Source organism: Falco rusticolus, chromosome 5, assembly GCF_015220075.1.
Source record: "Falco rusticolus isolate bFalRus1 chromosome 5, bFalRus1.pri, whole genome shotgun sequence".
Taxonomy (NCBI): domain Eukaryota; kingdom Metazoa; phylum Chordata; class Aves; order Falconiformes; family Falconidae; genus Falco; species Falco rusticolus.
The window spans coordinates 62,080,869-62,100,812 of NC_051191.1; the positions used below are offsets into that span (position 1 = coordinate 62,080,869).

Here is a 19,944-nt window from a genome sequence, read left to right on the forward strand (position 1 = left end):
CAGTTCAGTCATTTTAGAAACTTAAAAGGTTACTAAACTACAGCACACAGCTATTTTATCTGTAAATTTCCTGGGTTTCTACCATAATACTTCATTTAAAATAGAAATGAAGGAACCCTACCCTGACTGGTACAAGGAAATTTCTGTATAGACAATTAAGAAAACTATTAATGATGCAGAAAAGAGAACAAAGGACAGAGCACAGGACAGATACTTGAGAAGCGTTTTACTTCCTGATTTGCACATCTTCTCTATCAATTTATTTTTCAAATTCTAAAACTGTATTTAAAGGTCAAAATTATCTGCAATTCTGGTCTAAACAAGTTCAGGACGAGTTATCCCATGGGAGTGCCTTCCTCCGACAGCTAAGCTTTCTTCTCATTTTCTAGGTTTTGTCTGTTATTTGAGCCACTGTAGTCCAAGATCCAAATACTGACAGGAAAAACTACTGCAACATGCAGAGCTAGCATAAGCATTCTCTTCAACCTGTAAAAATACTCGTCCCACTTCCGAGATTAAACTAAGTCAGCCACTCCAACAGGAGAAAGGCAAGTCAATGTGATTTTCAATAGCTTCCAAAAATCTTACCCAGTGACCATAATTTTAGGAAACGTTCAAGGTAAGACTTCCAGTTTGCCTGCTGGCTTCATGACGGCATTTATCATTCTCGTGTGTATCTATAAACTGAATAGGAACCGAATCTTAACTTGTTGTTCAGAAACAGTTCTGCAGTGTTTCTTTTCTTTAAGTGTTTACTGTAAGTGTTTCTTACACATTCTGTGGTAAGAAGGAGTGAAAATTATCACAGGCCTCTCTGATACTGCCCGTAGGTGACAGTATCACGATACACACAGGTAATGTCTGTGCAGCAAAGACAGTGAGGCTGTTACATCCTAGAGTGCAGGCATACCCTGGCACCGCATGCAGCATGTTCCCACTGCTCTGAGTTGTAGGTGCTGCCACACTGCTAACCAAGTGTGAAGGAGCCCTCTAGTGTAAAAAAGAAACTGAACCTAGCACCCATATTTTGCACACACATAACGCAGCAAAGCAATGACTACAATGCCACTGTCAGTCTCCCGGCATTCCAGCAACACACACTGGCCAGAAGATGCTACAGTTATAAAACTTCCTGGATCTCAACTCTGAAGGAAAAAAAGTATATATACTTACAGCTGGTCTTTCAGGGCTAATGTGTGGCCAGCCATAAAACCAATCTTAATCAAAAAAGGAATCCAAAACTATGAGCATTAAGCAGAAATAGACTGCAACCTCTGTCAAATAATTTATTTTTATTTTTCAGTAGACTGTGAGCTTCAGAACAATTGATAGAAGGCATTTAAAGGACAGAAAGCCTTTTTGTAAAACTTATGTACTAGGGTAAATTTTACCTATTATGTGCTGATCACTCGAATCTTCTGGAGACATAGCCAGTTTGCTCTATAATATAAATAATATACAGGAAATTCCAGTGTTCAGGTCTACCTGGTAGTGATATGGCTTCATTACAACAGCTCCATCTCTCTATCTTGTATGATTGAGAAAAAAAATCCAAATAATTCACTAGACCATGTAATTCATGTAATATTCACATAATATATATACAGTTGAAGACACAAGAAGCTGTTGGAGAGATGGTATATGCCTCCACGGCACCTGCAGTATTCTATTAAGACCCTGCATAGTAGCTGTTGGCAAAAGATCACAGTCATGCAAATAGAGACAGACAGACATGTAAAAAGTGAAAGAGATTCAGTCCCACACAGGTCCATAACAGGCAGCTGTTTCCTGCATCAAAGCTTTTGGTTTGTGCTTGATGTCACTAAGATTAGAATAAAATAGCAAGTATGATGTTTCTGTTGATCGTATTTTATTGTCACTAATTCTAAATGAGATATATGTTAAATTTTTCTGGTCTAAAATCAATATTGTTCTGAAGCTGTATAGAGAAAACCATATGCAATAGTTTATTTTTGTGGTTTTAATCTTTAGAGTGATCACAGTTGATTGCACAGCAGTTTTATGATGCTGTATGGAAAGTCAAAACAATTATAAAGTTTAAATTGATAACAACTTACTTAATACCCTGCTGTCTAACTGCTAGAGGGATAAACAAAGAACACCTAGAATGCTGGAATGAGTTTAGGAAATTCATTAGAAAAGTTATGAAGTGATGTTAGAAGAAGACAAGAAGCAATGCATGAGAGGCATAAGCAACTGTCAGATGACGAGAGATTGCAAATAATTAAGCAAAATCGCAAGAGATGCAGTTTAGATAATCATTTAGAAGCCAAGAAGAGAAAACACAGACCCATTTTAGACAAACAGAATTGTGAAAGTGACTTCATTTTACTTTCATTTAGAATTCATCCTGGATGTGGATGTGAAACTTTTCCGAATTTCACAAATGGAGAAAATGAGTTCTGCAAAATTAATGTATCATCCTGGTTAAGGCCCTGACGCTGGAAACCTTATGTGAACAGCCACTCTCACTAATTTTACTGAAATTCTTACTTTCGGACAGGCTGCACAGCCTCCTTGGGTTATTTTGGCACCTCCTTTTCTGGCTAACAAAGAGAAGTTCAGAGGAATGTAAAATGCAAAACAAGGGGAAAAAAATAATCCAACTTTCCCAAACCACAGAAAAAATTCATTTGGTATACATTTTGACCAAAGGTTCAGTGAGAGCAATGGTTTTATTTTATCCAAAGATCACTCTCAATGGAAAAAAACTCTGAAAAGTTTTGGTACAGAAGGACTAGGAGAAAGATATATTGTACTCAGGCATCTACATCCACACTCAAAGAGTATAAATACTAAGAGTGCAGGAGGCTGCAAGTATTATCACAATAATGCAACAGCACTTTTAGAAGTCAGGGTCAGAGGAAATTGTATAGATTATTCCACTTTTTAATGATATTTGAGTGGCTAATGACAAAGCTAATTTGAATATGTTATTTTAAAACTCCCACTTATTAACTGCACATCTATAAGATCTGAAAATGATTTAAACTCCCCTAGACATTTGCCCCTTCCTTTAGTTGTATCAAATCAGATAGAAGAAGCAAAAAAGAAAAAATTACAAGCATTTTGGTGTTCTCGTGGGGTTTTTTTTGTGTGGTAATACTGTCTTCTATCCTATTTGATTTTGTTTATGTGTATCAAGGTCAGATTTAATTGTAAAATTAACTGCAATTAACTACTTAAGTATAGTTATTGAGAATATTTATGACCTTATTAAGTCAAATTTTGGGTACCAACAGAGTATGCCTTAACATAATCTTCCTTTGTACAGCTTGACTCTTAATGTCATATTTGAATACTGGATTATTAATTTCAAATGCAGCTAAGTAAGTTGCAACTACAGAACTAAAGACTCACAACAAAAACATTTGAAAAGGCCTTAATACTGATACCTATGTCGAAGAAATATCTTCATCCACAACTGAGAACCTGTGTTTTGAGATAATCAAAAGCTTTCTTTGAAGTCTTCCAGGCTATGAGATTTACTAGCATTTAAAGGAATAAAATTTAATGATAGGCGTTGAAGGCTTGAGAATTAAAAATGGCTGGGATTTCTAATAACCGAAACAGGAATAAAAGAGAATCTTTAGAAATGCACTTCATTCTGCTTCCTTATTTTGTGTGATACCATGTAAGCCCTCCACTGGCCAAGTATGCTTAAAACAAGTATTTTTTTCAATGTTACACAATATTTTTTGTTTCTTTTTTTGCATAACCATCATAGCTCCTGAGCAGGGATAGGCTCAGCCTAATGAAGTGGATGTCATGAAGTGCAAAAACACTGGCCCAGAGTTGGGAAGAATGGTTTTGTAGACTGAAGCACATCTAACATTTACAGACTCACCATTAAGCTTACATATTAGCACACCAATAAGATAAATGGAAAAGTCTATGACATTGTAAGCATATTTATTCATCCTACTTCTTTTCTGCTGAATTGGATTCCCTTGCTTAAATGATTGTAGATGCAAGAAGTTGTGACTCAAAAGAGGTCAGTGAGCATGTGGAATTTAAAAGCTAGATCAACTTCAGCATTGCCACAGCCCTTTTAAAGTTTGTGGTATTCCTGTACAATCCACAAAACAGACCTAGGAAAACAAAAGGACAGCAAGTTTGCCAAATAAGAGAAACCATTGAAAAACAGCTTAAAGTGATGCGGGGGTTTCAATCATTAATCAAGTCTAAACAAGTTGGAAAGGAAATAGTAAAAGAAAGGAATAATTCTGGTTACTTAGAAAAACTTCTCTTTAGATGGAAATGAATTTTTAAAACCTTTGAACTTCCCTGAAAAGGCCATTGAAACTTAGCAAGTGAGAATGTAAAAAAAAATGTGCTCAGAAACTACATTCCCTTTTAAAAACTGTGACTGGAGAGAAGACAGCCCTGTAAAAGGAGGATTACTTCCTACTTGCTTCATAAACCGATTTTACTGCCTATAAGCACTTTAGTTTTCAATGATCCTACAGAAACTGTAGCTTTGGTATTTAAGATGTTATACTGGAACCAGTTTCTCCCTGCACTATACCAACATTCCTTTATAATCCCTCTACATGTACTAATAACAGGCTGAACTGGAAGGTCAAGGAGAACAAGAGTAGTTTCATTTATGATTCAGCAGTGACTTTTTTTCTTTATGTTCCTGTCAGTAGAACTGATGCTCCTAGCTCCTATCACTAAAGAATGGAGCTAAAACTGGTAGAAAACCGGTGTGAGTGAAAGGTGAGTCAAGTGTAACAGTATATTTTTTAGCTAGGTTTAGTTCTGGTTTTGTTTTCAGACAAAACTCCCTGTCCCTTCTCATCCCAATGATTTCATCCTCGCTCCCTCATGACTATGGTCTCCACTGGAAAGTTTCACTTTTTTCTTTTATCTCATTAAGAAGGTTTAACAAGAGCATCATGACCTCAAACAAATGTTTCATTTCAAGATCAGATTTTTACATGTCCTACTGACTCAAAAATAAGGTTAAAGGAAGACAGGTATATAGTTAAAGCATTAGCCTGGTGTTTATGTTGATGTAGATTCGGTTCCTGACACCGTCACAGCCTTCTCCTGTGCAAATAATTGATAGGTAGATTCCTTAAATATTATTCAAATTAAGTACTATCTTTCTCTGCAAAGAGCTCTCTTAATTTAGGATGAAATACAGTTTAACATCAGTGAAGATAAAAGAATGTGTCTCTTAATCTTTCTTTCTTAATTCTCTTTCTGAATGTAGTGGTTAATTTGTCCTTGCTAATCAGGAATCTTGTAAGTCAGTCTTCATAAGTAAAAGTATCCTAATATGCCAAAAGTAGCAGACAATCAAAAATAAGTTTTCCGGAAAATAGTTCACATTTAAAACATTGGCCATAAGAAAACTAATTGCTGGACTTTTATCAGAAGCATTAAGTCATCCTGCCGTGCTTCAGGTGATTTTTTAAGTATTTAAAGTAATGTCATTCCATCTGGTACAGAAAGGTTCAATAATGAAAGTCTAAACACGATTCAGACAGTACTGCACAGGTACAAAGATGATTTTTGTTTATTCCTTACCCTCTGTTGCTGCACCATTGTGCAAGGTGGGATGCTTCTTGCTGACAAAGCCCTCAGCAATGATATCAGAGTTCACTAAACAGAGCTTATAGCTCTAGACCTTAGAGCACGTTCAAGTAAATCCACCGAAGTTAATTGCATTAGACAAATAAAAAACTAGTGTAAGTGAGAAGTCAGCCAGGCCCTTAACTGTCACATTCTTTCTCCCTCCTACTTTCTTTTCTATTGTCGCACTTGTTTCTAATGAGGGAATTAAAATTGTCTGCCTCTATAGTAGATAAGATGACAGTGGTCTGTGCTCAGCTGCTTACCCTCCTGTAAGAGCTACTGCTGTATAAATAGAAATAAAAATTGTGATGTGTGTCGATAGGTGTACTCCTGGATAGTGTGCACGGTATTAGACCTGAGTCACTTAATGCAACAGCCATTCAGCCTTTCTGCCTCTAACCAGATGATGACTCCAAAATGCAGGAACAAGAATACTATGTTAGTTATTTGTTATGTGCTTTTATTTCTCAAAATAAAACTGAGAAAGAGTATCTACAGAGATAAAAATCTTGATTAGACCTTGCAAAGCAATGTACTGCTTGTTATGTGGACAGTGGCATTAACCACATTGCAGTCATTCTGCTTCACATTGTGCATCAGTATCCTTTTGTTCTTATCTCCTTCAAGGAATCACATCACATCCATTCCCTGCAAATCTCTCTAGATGCCACTAAGATAGCATTTAGTCACTGAACTGTAAGGCTGGAAGAAAAAGCAAGTGACGGTTCATTATAAGCCTGATGCAAAGCCTACTAATAGCAATGGAAGTCTTTTCATTGATTTTAATAGACCTTGGATCAGGTTATATGTAAGTAGCTTCTGGCACCTGATTCATCAGGACCTAATCCTGACTGCACCAAAAGATTTCCCAGTGACTTCAGCAATGCTAGGATTTCACCTACTTAGGGGTTTTGCATTGTTACTCATTTGGTAATCTAAATAAAAGGCAGTTTTACATTGACTATGGGATAAGAAGGGTGTGAAAGGTCCTATCTTGATTGATATCTTTCCAGCACTCGGAGGTGTAAGCAGTAATTATCTACTGTGAGAGCATATACAAGAAGAGGAAAGAATGTATTATTATGGATGGATGACTGTATCACCATTGTCCTACTTGATGCACTATAGGGGACAATATTCAAATGTAACAATGACCTACAGGTTTCTAATTATCTTGTCCTAAATCCTGATAAACCTGGCTGTTCTTGTCAATAGTGAATTTCTTTCCAGCAAAGCATTTCCCTTGCCAAAGTATATATTTTTTGGCAGCATCTGGCACTTTCCAGCCCTGGAATCTGATGTAGGCTTGTAAATTGTGCTAGGTTGGCAAGGTTTTCACCCTCTAGAGCACTGAATTGGTGTAAAATAATACATTATATTGTTTCCCACTCTTTCTGCTATTTTTTTTCCTCAAAAGAATTCTAAACTCTGAAATTTCCGTTTCATATCCCAGTGTGATATTCACAAAACTATAGGTCTCTCTCTTCACACGTTGCGACTGGCTTAGGAGCTACTGTCTGAAGCATAACGTCTCTCTCTCACACATGCTTAGTGTAACGGCCTCCAAAGCAGCCGTTCATAAAAAGGGCAGAACACAGCACAGCTATATGTGAGAGGAAATTTGTTACAACTGCTGTACTTTGGAAATAAGTTTAGGGGAAGAGGTTTGTTGGGTTGTTTTTTTTCCCATTAAATACACAATGAAGAAAAAAAATGCTTCTGAAAGCATATTTCTAGAGGGAAAAATTACCTTCTTCAACTGTGTGGCAGACTAAACACAGACATATAAATTAAAAATTAAGACACCTTTTGGAATAAATCTACATTTGTCAGCTAACAGACTCTTAAGAAGGAAAATAGTTATTTTACTCTCCATTTGAAACATCAAAGAGTTCTCATTTTTTCATAAGGTGCAGCTTATATATCTTAATTATTCAGGCAAAACACTCTGTGAAGTCTTCATAGATTTCTCCTATAGATCAGTACCAAATACCTACGTTTTCCCAATCTTCCCTAGAATTTCAGAGCAATGAGGAAACATCTTCTTGTCTTAGACTTGGTAATTAATGCAATCCAATATTCCACAAGCTAGTAGTGCTAGTGCAATATCTTAACATTAACAAATGCATATGCTTTGATAAAGATTTTACTTGTGCATACTGATAAAGCTTATCCTCTATTCTCATGCATATTAAATTAGACTTCAGAGCTAGAGCATCTATTCATTGAGCATTTATAAATGCTAATATATGCTCATTTTGATGAATACAAACAAAAATCAGTCTAAGTATAATTATTCTTTGGCACTAACAAAACATTGACAGAAAATGGAAGCTAAAAATTAAATATTGTAGCTTCAAAATGCATGCAACTTATTTACATGAAAATCAGATTGCCTACTTCGCAACATTTAAACCTTGAGGTATATCTGGTTGAGGGACTTTACAACAGTTCACAAGATTTGTTGTTTGCTTGTTTGTTTGTTTGTTTTAACAGTTCATATAAGTATCAAAATACAGGCATTTTCTGCTGATTGAACATTGACTCATAATTTTCCAAATAGAGATTAGAAATTCCAGAGTACCCTCAAGAAGTATTACCAATATAACATTAAACCATTTGTCTAAGATCACAAGGAGATTAAAAGTGATATCAACAACCTCTTATTTTGCATATGCATGCATTTATAATGCAAAAATAGACAAGAATACTAGCCTGATACACAGGACACAGTCAAAGAGGTATGGATATACATAATTAAACATCAGAATGGCTGGTAGGCTTTTTAGAAAAATGTGTGTCATTATATTTAATTGTTACAAAGGAAATAAAAGAGAACGTACTTTGTACTCCACTGGTAACATATATTTTGTGATTTAGGACAAGTCACTTTCTTTGGAATTCATTCTGTTTTGAGTCCAACTACCTAGAAGTAGTTGTGTGTATATTCTAAGACTAGAGCAAGTAGCTTTATCTGTAGTTGATGAAAGAACACAGGCTCTTCCAGAGGACAAAGATTCATTTCATTTTAAGCAAAGCATTCAAAACAGGAATAAGTCACTCTCCAGACACACCTGCTTGTTGACTTGGCTATCATTAGTTAGACCCCTAATTTTCACATACTAAAACTGAGTAAAATGCATCTCAGACTTAGCATCCCTAGTCCTCTGTGCCACCATAAGGCAGAGAGTACGTGTAACTCAGAAACACTCAAACCACCAGCTCCCAGTCTGGATCCAGCATACAGGATGTGCTTGTTCAGTTACTGCATTGTAATATAGCACCACAGACTCTCAACCTTGTTCAGGCCATGGAAAAAGTCTGTCTGACTGACCTACTGCCTCATAGTATGCTTGCACACATCCAGACACTGTAAGCTACAAACTGGACACAGTGGCAAATGAGAGAAAATGTTTGTCATCACACTTCTCTGGAGGATCTCTCAAAGAGATATCCCAAAACTGCTATCAATGCTTCAGAATTGTACAAATTCTATTACCCTGATGTTTTGTGAAACATTTTGAGCTTCTCAGTACAAGATTATAGTATGCTCATTGGTCAATAGTCTTTCACATTAAAAGCTGCATTTATAGCTGAAGATTGACTGTACTAGTTGGTTAGGAATAATTTCACTGTTTTCACATTTATGATATTTTTCTGAATTACAGTCTAACTGGCATTCTCAGGTTCTGCTGCGGGGCTAAAAGAGACACTATGTACAGCAGATATAGGGAGTCACATAAAAGCACCAGGACACGTTACCCCAGTTCTTCCTAGAGTCCTGCAAACGGTACCTTAGCTTTGTGTTTCTCCTGGCTATTTCTCACGTAATTTCTAATGTTAACGCTACAGCAGTAGATGATAATTCCCCACAAAATGCTGATTAGTTTGGCAACTGAAACTTCTATAGTCCACCTACACCAACGCTTCTCACATTGAAACCGTCAGTAAAGCAGAACCAATGGCAGTACCAGGGAGATATTTTAGAGGGAAAGGGGGGAACAAAGAAACCAAGTGTAAACAAGCCCTACTGAATTACTCCACTGACTGTGCGTTATTTAAAGGGAAGTGCTGTTAGTACAGAAGCCAGCTGTTTAACTACTGGAATACTGTACCTTGGCCTGCTTTCAGGGGACTTCAGAACAGTGTGGTTACACTTTATATCTGCTTATATATATTATATAGCACATGGAAATAAACATTCACATATTTGGTACAGTAGATTAACTGAGAGCCAAAAATTCTATTAAGTAAACTTTGACCTACATGATATGAAACCTCGTTTTAGCTAGCAACTGACAAAAAAGGAAAGAAACCTCCAAGGAAATCAGTGTACATCAGCAAAAAGGAATGCCTAGGATTGTTATATGTCCACAGGCAGCACTTTGAAGGTTGAGTAACTATATGGAACTTTTCGTAACAGCTGGAAGGCAGCTCTCAAATTGTGTCAGAAAGATGAGAAAGAACTCTATGGGTGCCTAGTATACTGACACAGCAGGATCTGTCAGTATTTTAAGGCAATATCATAAAAAAAAAAAAAAAGAAAGAGAACACTGGTATTAAATGTGCAGAACCACCAGCCATTTGTTTACTAATATGGATTTTGGTCTAGAAATTAACTTAGGTGCTTAGTTACATCAATCCCTATGTAGGAAAGCACTCAGGCATGTGCTGTTGAATACATGCCTTATTCGAACAGAGGGTGTAGGAACATGAACATTTGCCTGGATCTAAGTGCACACTTTGGTAACTTGATGAACTGGGACCATCTGATCCTGCAGTCCTTCCAGAAGAAGATGGGCCAAATACTGATAATATCTGTAGAAGTGGTAGTATCTCCTTGTAATTTACCTCATCTTTGTCTGTGATGGCATCTTTGTATCCTGCAGCACGTCAAAGGACAGCAGCAATTTAAAATCTATTGATTTAAAGTTAGCTTAAACATTAGACACTTCTCAAAAGTAGAGTCAAGGATCATGATTACTGAAGAGGAGTAATTTTTCCTACTTTTTCTATTTATTTGCTCTATCTGTTGTACAGCACTTTATTCTATTTCATATGAATTTTAAGTATACTTGATTGCTTATGTCTTTCAAAAACCTTGGGAAAAGTTGGGGGGGTTTAAGAAAAAAAATTAAACCATTTTACTTCACAATAATAATGTTATCTTTTTATGAAGCACGAGCATTTAGTATGCCATGTAATACATGAATGTTTAAGCCTATAAATAAATGTCAGGTTTCATTGCTGACCACATCATTAATGTGTTAGTGATTCCATTCCAAAATTGTTACATGTACCATACTGTTTTTTTAAAGAGCTATAAGATATTATATCCTCCTTCATAAAGTTGTTATTTCCTCAGAAAGAAAAACAAGTCATAGATGTCTTTGGTCTAGCTACAGTAAAAATAATTTTGAAATACACTGAGATACTCGCCTGAAAGGTTCCAGAATTCAGGATCTGTATTAACTGTTTACACATATGACAGTGCAGGAAAAATGTTGCTACTGATTACTATGTAAGGCAGGCAATGCTTCGTGAGTTATTCAAAATATTTTATCAACTTTATAAATGGTTGAATTCAGACACTGAAGGATAATATAATTTCCATGTAATCACACAGCAAAATAGTAGCTAGATGAGGATAAAACTCAGAACTGACAAATTCCAGGTAACAAAACGCTGTATAATTTCCTGCTTGATTTATTGGGAAGACTTTATACACAAGTAAATGAGTGATGTTAAGTTAGCGTACATGACTCTAGTTCTTCTACTTTATGTACCATCAAAGAAAAATAAAATGTATTCCTGTTGAAATGACTGTATTTATCAAAAATTCATAGATTTTGTGCAAGAAATGATACTGATAAACTGGTAGATCGCTATACAACCCATTGCATGTCACTGTTTTATCTTATATCTTCAGTAAAAAATAATTAAGGAAAGAAAACATCAGATTATGTAATTTAAAATGGGAAAATACAAGCCACGTTGTATAAGTACACACTTAACACAGACAAATCGGAAAGAACTACTAATTGTTAAGAGGAGATGAAAGATTTTCCCCCAAAAAATCACCTCTACCGACAAGTTCATCGTTGGCCTTAATCACAACAAAGCATCACAACAAAGAATCAAAGTTTCGAGACCTTGCAAACTTCACATTTCATTTATTTCTTTTATAACCCCGTCATGTACTAGTGAAACCCATAAAAATGCCACTATTAGTCATTAGACATTTATAGTCTTTCTACTCACAGAAGGAAGATTTCTTTTATCAGATTCTCTTGTTAACTCATGGCATTTCCTGGCCAACACATTTCATCTTACTGATTCTAAATTTTGTCACCTAGAGGTAATATTATCTAGTCAAGAACTAACATTTTTAAGATACTTAAGTGAAAAATATTAGTGATCCTGAAATCTTCTATTGGATTGATATTTTTTTTTTTTAATTAGGTTACTTCTTTTCTGGGTAGAAAGGACATGATAAGCCAGATGAAACTAGCTAATGAACTGTCCATCCCTATTTTTACTATTAGCAATAACCAGGGAATCAACCAAACCTCTATGCCGATTAGCTGATATGAAATACCATTTAAAGGAAAATTCTGGAACAGAAGCTTTTAGAGTGTGTTTCCTTATGAGAAGTTGGCAGACTGAGAAAAGAAAGCTAAGCTTACCTAATCAACTTTTTGTACCTACAGTTCAGCTGTATCTATTAGGAAGAGTTACACCTGCATAGCTAGTAACAGAATTTATCCTTCCATGTTTTATAATAGGAGCAAGTCTAAGTGTGCAACAGCTCTGGGTATCCCGCACAGTAATGACACTCCATGTTTTATCATGACTGCTAAATTTTAAATATATGAGGCTAAGACAACCTGCTTAACAGACTTCAGAAAAATCTCCAGGGAAAAGCTTGTACTTTATATTATAACTCAGTGAGTGAAAATAGTCTGGGAAAAAAAAAAAACACAACAACAAACCCAAAACAAAACACTGTGTCTTAATATTTATAATAATTTTCAGTGATACACAGAAAGCAACACACACGCACACAGACAAATCAAAATATTACTGTAATCTACTCCTGGCTTGCTGTTCTGTTTAGTCTTATGAAACAAATAATTTATCAGGCAATGTACAGTATAGAGGCCCTCTGTGGATTGCAATATACTAAGTAAGCATGTTTTTCTTTTTGTTTAATTTATAGTTCCTGGAAAAAAGACATTTAAAAGCCTATCGTCTGGGTTTACAAAGCTCATAGGGATAGTTAGTTGTTAGCTGACTATTGCTGGCTAAAATGTTAGACATACTTTACCACTAGAGGTCTTTTCATTTACGGATGTACTAAGGTCTCAAGGGTTCTTCATCAGTGGACACATGTTTTAATCATAGAGAATTGCAAAATGCAGCGGTATCTTCAAATTGAGAACCGCGGGACAAGTATATGAATATTAATCTATAATTTGCCTGCTGTATAAGCATTAGAGGCAATCATTTCCCAAAGAGAAACTGCATTTTCATCTTTTTTGATACCCTTATCCTTTATCTAGCTTGAGTAATTTTCTTAAAACATAGACTCCTGCCAAACTGAATAACAGATTTTTGGTCTCAGTGATAAAACTGAAGGGGGGTGGGGGTGGGGGCGGGGAGAAGGAAGAAAAAGAATTGGTAGAGCTGACTGAATTGAGTTACTTCACTTTTTGGCTCTTGGTGCAATTTTCTTTCCTTTTTTCCATATTTTTTGGTTCTTAACTAATGTGGATCAGTCTGTAAATGGAAACATTTAATGCTGAAAATGTCAAAACAAAATATTTAACCTTTTCAGAATTTTACTGTCTGAAAACAAATTCTACCAGAATTTAAAAATAGATGTAGTAAATAAGCAACTGCATATCAAACTGTGCTGCACACAAACAAGCCCAGGAAATAATGGGTCCGTAATCTTTGCATAGTATAGCACAGCAATCAACAGTTACTAAAGGAATCATAAATCACAGAAAAAAGGAAAAAAAAAAAAAAAGAAGAGTGCAAGAGTTCTATGAGTGAAAATATTACCCTTCACTGGAGCCGAGTGAAAAATGCAAAACATTTGCCAATCAAGTAGTTTCTACAGATGCCCAGTGCAAACACAAAACACAGGAAAGACCATGTTACTTCAGTCCCATTCTCTACGTTGTGCAAAGCTATAGAATATAAAGTCTTTTGGTTTTATATGTTCCATCAGCCATCTTCCTATTTTTGCTACATTTCAGCGTTACCTCACTTCCAGCTTCCCACTAGTTTTTGAGCTTGCAGATCTCACAGCCTGTGCAGTGGTATACAGTATTTATTTCCCCTTTGGAACACACTCTGACTTCACATGGTGGCTCAGTGTTGCCTTTTCCATTAAAAAATACTTGCCTACAACACAGGCGTGATCTAGATCTTTAAACACCAGCTGCCTCAGTCAGTTCAATGATCTGTTTTCATCCAAAAGCTAAAGGGCAAATTTTCTTTGCAAGGCTCCTAAATGCCAAATTTCAGCTTCCTCCCTTTCCATTTTTAATGCTAAGATAGTTCAAGAAAATCTTTTAATAATACTTTTGTAAGAAGATATAATTTTGCTGAAATGTTTAAATAGCAACCACCCATAGACAGAGATCAAAGCTGGCCATTTCCAGGAATATCTTTCGAAGCTGTATCTGAGAACAGGGTTTTAGAATAGATGCACACAGGCAGCCTCTAAAACTGTCATTGCTGATTCAGTTAAAATAATGCAAATTAATGTGATTGCTTCTGAGATCTTTGCATTTTCTTTCTAACATAAAAACTTTCCATTTGTGTTTTGAATAGGTAAGCCTACAGGGTATGGATCCAGCAGTAGACGCTTACACCACAAGGGAATAGTGGATGAATGCTGCTTCCAGAGCTGTGACCTGAGGAGGCTGGAGATGTATTGTGCTCCAATAAAGCCACCTAAATCTGCACGCTCTGTACGTGCTCAGCGCCACACTGATATGCCAAAAGCACAAAAGGTAGGCCAGGCTGGGGGGGGAAAGAAAACCAAAACAACCAACCAACCAAACAAACAACACCCCCACACCCCCCCAAAACAAAAGACCTACCCCTTTTAGTAAAGGAAAATCCTATCAAGGCTGGTAACATAGCAAACAACTGGTGTGTTCTGCGTACTAGGGATGCTGAGGTTTAGTTTTGGAACGTAGTGTCTGTGGTAGGAAGCAAGTAGGAAATGGTGTGTTCTATCTCCTCTCTTAGAACACTGAATAAAACATGGAATTGCTAAGCTAATAGTTATGAGGTTTTATCCTGCTACTGGGCAGTAAATGACAAGTACTCACATCATCTAATCATAAACAGCACCTAAAGCTTCTTTCAAAAGAGAAACTAAACACTGAATATTTAACAACTGATCTATCCAGAACTTCCTCACTCGTCCTTCCTTGTCAGGAACAGGTAGAGTGAGTGATCGGAGGGAAAACACAGCTCTTCTGCTATTCATTTCACATGTACATGAACAAATGATTTTTTTTTTTCTTTCTGCATTATCTTGGCCTTTTTTTTATTTATTTATCAATCAGAACTAAATTAACTGGATAGTCACTGCAATTATTACATACTTCATTTTAACTATCTAATGTTTAATAAGTATGTTCTCCAAACACTTCAATATTGACATTCATTGGGATTATTTGTATAGTTGTGGACACTCTGAATACACTGACACAACTATGTTCAGAGTATCCAGATTTTTGTTCCTGTCACACTTGATATACTGTACATATATGTAATTAAATCTCATCTCTCCTCAGCAGAGCCCATAGTTCAGAAAACCCATCTTAGAAAAGGCTACCATTAAGCTCAATATCCAACTGTCTTTCCAATTTGAGTTCTGAACATCTGTTTTACATGTTATCTGTCATCTGCTGTAAGCCTCTAGTGATATATTTTATTTCTGTTGACCCTGCCTGTCCTACACATATGTTGGCCCCGCTCCTGCAGTTATCTGAAATTTTTTTCTTATAAGAAATGGAACTGCATAAAATCCAAAGATTTCATAGGAAGTCAGGAAACCAGCACTATATACTAATTTCCTTAATATCGTCTTTATGAAAAGAACAATTGTAATCATTCCAACATCCATTTGTTTCCCATAAGTCAATCCATGGAATGGAATCCTTTCACCTCTTCCTCAAGAGGTTTCAACCTTTTAAAGTAGTGGCTGTATGATTCCTCCTGGGAAGTAACACCTTAGCTGCAAACATCTCAAAAGGTACACACAAGAAGTGAAGTCGTCTTCAGGTAGAGCTCAACTATAGACAAGAAGACCCTGGGCACACATATATTTAAGGCTTGCAGGAAAAGAAAAGAACAGGCATGGCCTGTAATGTGTGTGATCCTTCCCATACTTGTCGCTAAGGTGACAGGTGAAACATTCTGTAACTTTGAGTAAAAAGAGACAAAATACCTGCCAGCTCTCTGGTGGATCTCCACATCACTTTCCTTGGAGGGCTAAGGACTGCTGTCCTCTTCCCAGTTCAAAAGACAGGCAGGAAAACACTTTCCTGACAAAGAGGAAGGGACAGAAGAAAGGCATCTCTCTGCAGCAGCAGGGGAGGTAGCGTTCAAGAGGGGATACTGGAAGAAGAAAAAAATTAGAGAGAGTATGTAGTAATTCAGAGAACCTAGCTGCAGAAGAAATCATCCAGGAAATGAAAAGGAGAAAAAAATCAAGAGGTGAAAAGGGCAGTAAAAGGAAAACGAGGAACAGAGAAGGAGAAAGGGGAGGGAATTAAAGAGGCTGGGAAGATGAGAAATATTGAGGAACTGAATGAACCACAGCACATCACATTTTGATGTGATTTTGAGGAAAAATTGAGAGAAAATAAAATTAGAGAAAAATTAATATTAGAGATAAAACACCTTTAAAGAAAAAGTATGTGGAAAGGAGGACAGAGGTGAACAGAAGCAGAAAAATCATAAATGCTTTTTGATGGGAACTTGATGATAACAGAAATCTAATGGGGAAAATAAACTGAAATTTTCATTAATATCTGTGGATGGAGAAAAGCAGATTGAGAAAACAAAAATATAGAAGGGGTAGGAGAAACTATCATTCAAATTTATGATAGATAAAAGGAAAATACAGGGAAGGGAAACAGAATTCATTAAGAAAAACTCTTTGTAAAAGCTTTGGTACATATTCTCATGTAATTACTTTTTCTTTCTTTTTTCTTTTTGCGGTCAGCTGTACGTGAGTTTAAGAAAGAAAATCCTATGTTCATACTTTCTTTGGGTAGGCTCCCCCAGTATGAATGCATTTAGCTAATTCATAGTGTTGATATATCACTGATTTTAATTAAAAAAATAATTATAGTAAAGTCAAATTACTTTTCAGTTGAGCAGGATTTTTTCTGCTTTAGAATACTTTTCTGTCTTAATAGTATGTGTTACATATGAGATAGATATCTTACACATATAAAGTGAGTAAGATAATATATATGACCTCTTTAATATTTTCTTATTTAGATACAGGATTTAAGGAAGGATTAAGTGGAACATATAAAATGTACAGTTACCCTCAGATTTCATATACAATCAGTTGCTTATGCCTTTCATACTTTCAATGTAGTTTTTATTTGGCATGGCATCTCCTCATAACCTTTTCAATCGACAAATCCAGGATTTGGGTTTTGATTTAAGTGTTTTAGTAAGTGGTCTACTTTTCCAATTCCTTGAGCAGATCATTCCTCCTCTGCACAATTTGGTAGAATAATGCACTGGAGCAGGGCTGTTCTTGTTTAGGTTATGTTAATGTTCATCTTAGTCATTACATTACCAAATGTTGCTACAGTACACGCACAAATCTAAAAGATGAAGTCCAGGCACTGAATGATTTACGTTGGCTGGGAACCCCAAATATGCCTATTTGCTGCTATGAGGCTAACATCAAGATCTAGTTTTAATGTAACTACAGAGACTCTACGTTTGGAGTTTTGTTTGTTTGTAGCTAACAAACAAATATTTCTTTCTCTATAAGACCATTATTTTTCCAGTTCCAAGACCTTTACTCAAAAATAAAAATAACACATTGTTATGATATATTTAGGGGTATTATACACACAGCATAGTTCACAGATTCATAAATATGAAATTAAAAAAGAAATCCAACCAACCTGCAGGATCTGTTGCTCACGCATCAGTTGTGCTCATCCAAAGCCGTTTTTTTTTTACTTGCTTGCTATTTGAATATCCTGTTGAAAGCTCTCAGTTGAATTCTTACTGTTAAAAAATGAGAGATACATAGGTATTCATCTTGCCAGAACTGATAAAAAATAGGAAGTGATCAAATGCATAATACAAATCCATTAACAAATTCTACCTCAATTGCAGTTAGTTATGTATATGAGCAGAGGTTATTTAAAAGGACACAACTTAATCATATGTCAACATTTCTAAACCCAAGAAAGATGTCCCTGAATTTTTAACAAAGAGAACAGTTGTGAAATGAAAGCATATTACAGATCAAGTAACATATTTTTTTAACCTAAAACTATGATAATCATAGTTGACGTTGCTTTCAGATTAAAATCCCATTTAATGAGCAAATACATCAGCTAGTAAGGTAGGAGTAAGGAACAGAGAGAAACTTTCAGTATTTGTGCTGGAAAGCAAAGTAATAGGTTTCACCTATTTTTGCACTAAGTTAGGTTTAGAGTTTTAAACTGGGAAACAGGAGCAAGAAGAGGAATTGAAGTTTTGTCTTCAGTGTATGTGGTCCTACCTAGCTTTTCTTTCATTTGTTTCTGAGAAATGCTAACAAAAGCTTAGTCTGTTTACCCTTAAGTGAATTAAGTTTTAACAGCATTTTGGAAAACTAGTGAATAGAACTTTGAAAAACAATTGTTCTCTGCTAAATCCAAGGAAATAATTGAGCCATTTCGACAATAATTGTATACATGAGGGAAGACTTTGACCTTTTTGACTGAAGCAGTGGCACAGAACAAGTGGCACAAAGTTCTTACCAATTTAAGGCTACAAGGTACCTTGAGAATTATTATTGAATGTGAACACTGATAAGGCTGACTTTAAAATCCAGTAAATAAAGAGAGGAAAAGCAAGAAAACATAGTGCCATGCCACCCTCCTGCAGTCTGAGTAAAAGGACCAGATGTGTACACTGATAGCATTCTGCTCTTCCATAGATTTTTAGTCCTTCTTTAGGCCTTGTATGTGGAAAATATGCATAAATATATATATCAACAAAGTATCCATAGGAAGCAGATTCTCTCAAATATCCTTTTCAGGTTTTATCTAATCTTCAAAATGTCAATAAATTACTAAGAGTAAGAAAGAGAGAAAATATGTTAATATTTTCAGTTAAGAAGATACCATTAAGAAAAAAAGGAAAACTATTAGATTATTTCTCATTAATCTTTCTAAGACTGGCAGGTTCTTTTGTAATTGGCTCAGTATCAACTCACAGATAGATTTACAAGCCAAAATAAACACAATGGCAGTGATTTCTGTTATAGCCACGCCGCATTACCAAGCCAATGAGGGAACCTTTAAGTGTAACATGTAGAAGAACCTGGCCTCTTCAGCAAATTATTTTCTCCCATTGCTTACTTTCCAGCCTTGTTATTTTACTGATCATACCGCCCCCAGAACTAAAAACCTCCCAAAGAGACCCCAGAGAGTTCATAGCTAAGATATCATGCCTGTCACTACAAACATTAGACTTTCTACTTATTACCAATAAAGCATGAGATCTTTTAATGCCAATATGATGTCTGAATGTCCCTCCTAATAGGATAAGAATGCTGTTAAATGTTTCCTGATATCCTTCCATCTCAGTTAAATGACCTTTACTAGCACTATCCTTATGTTAACACTGCCTTGTCTCCAAAGATCCATGCTTAAAGTGATAGGTTAGAAGTCTGTGCTTCTCTGTTCAGGAACTGACTTATGCAAAGTTGACGTTTTGCATCTGTCATCTTACACTGCTTACTGTCTTTGTCTGGGCCTGAATATCAGCTCAGTGGATCTGATAATGAAACAAGCATCACAGATAACTATTTTAATTAACATTTTTCTAAAGACTTGGGAAATAAGGCAAGCTTTTCTATACTGGTATATATGCAGGTCTGAGAACCTGATTCAGACATTCATGGGGTTTTTTTCAATGGTCTCAACGTTGCATACTTGAAAAATTGTGTTGTGTGGGTCAGAGCATCTTCTGGCATGCGTGCTACTGCTGCCACCACCAATGCCACTGCTTTGTAGTTATTCATCAAAATGCTGATTTGAGAGGAGAAACTGTCTTAAA

At 35.9% G+C, this 19,944-nt stretch overlaps 1 protein-coding gene across 1 annotated transcript in view; it reads left to right on the forward strand.

Moving 5' to 3' along the window:
- IGF1 (insulin like growth factor 1) overlaps window positions 1–19,944 on the forward strand; it is a 56,505-nt gene that overhangs the window by 25,299 nt on the left and 11,262 nt on the right. Inside the window, exon 3 of the mRNA XM_037389017.1 lies at window positions 14,452–14,633. Within this exon, the coding sequence (XP_037244914.1) occupies window positions 14,452–14,633 (182 nt within the window). The remainder of the gene's footprint in view (window positions 1–14,451; window positions 14,634–19,944) is intronic.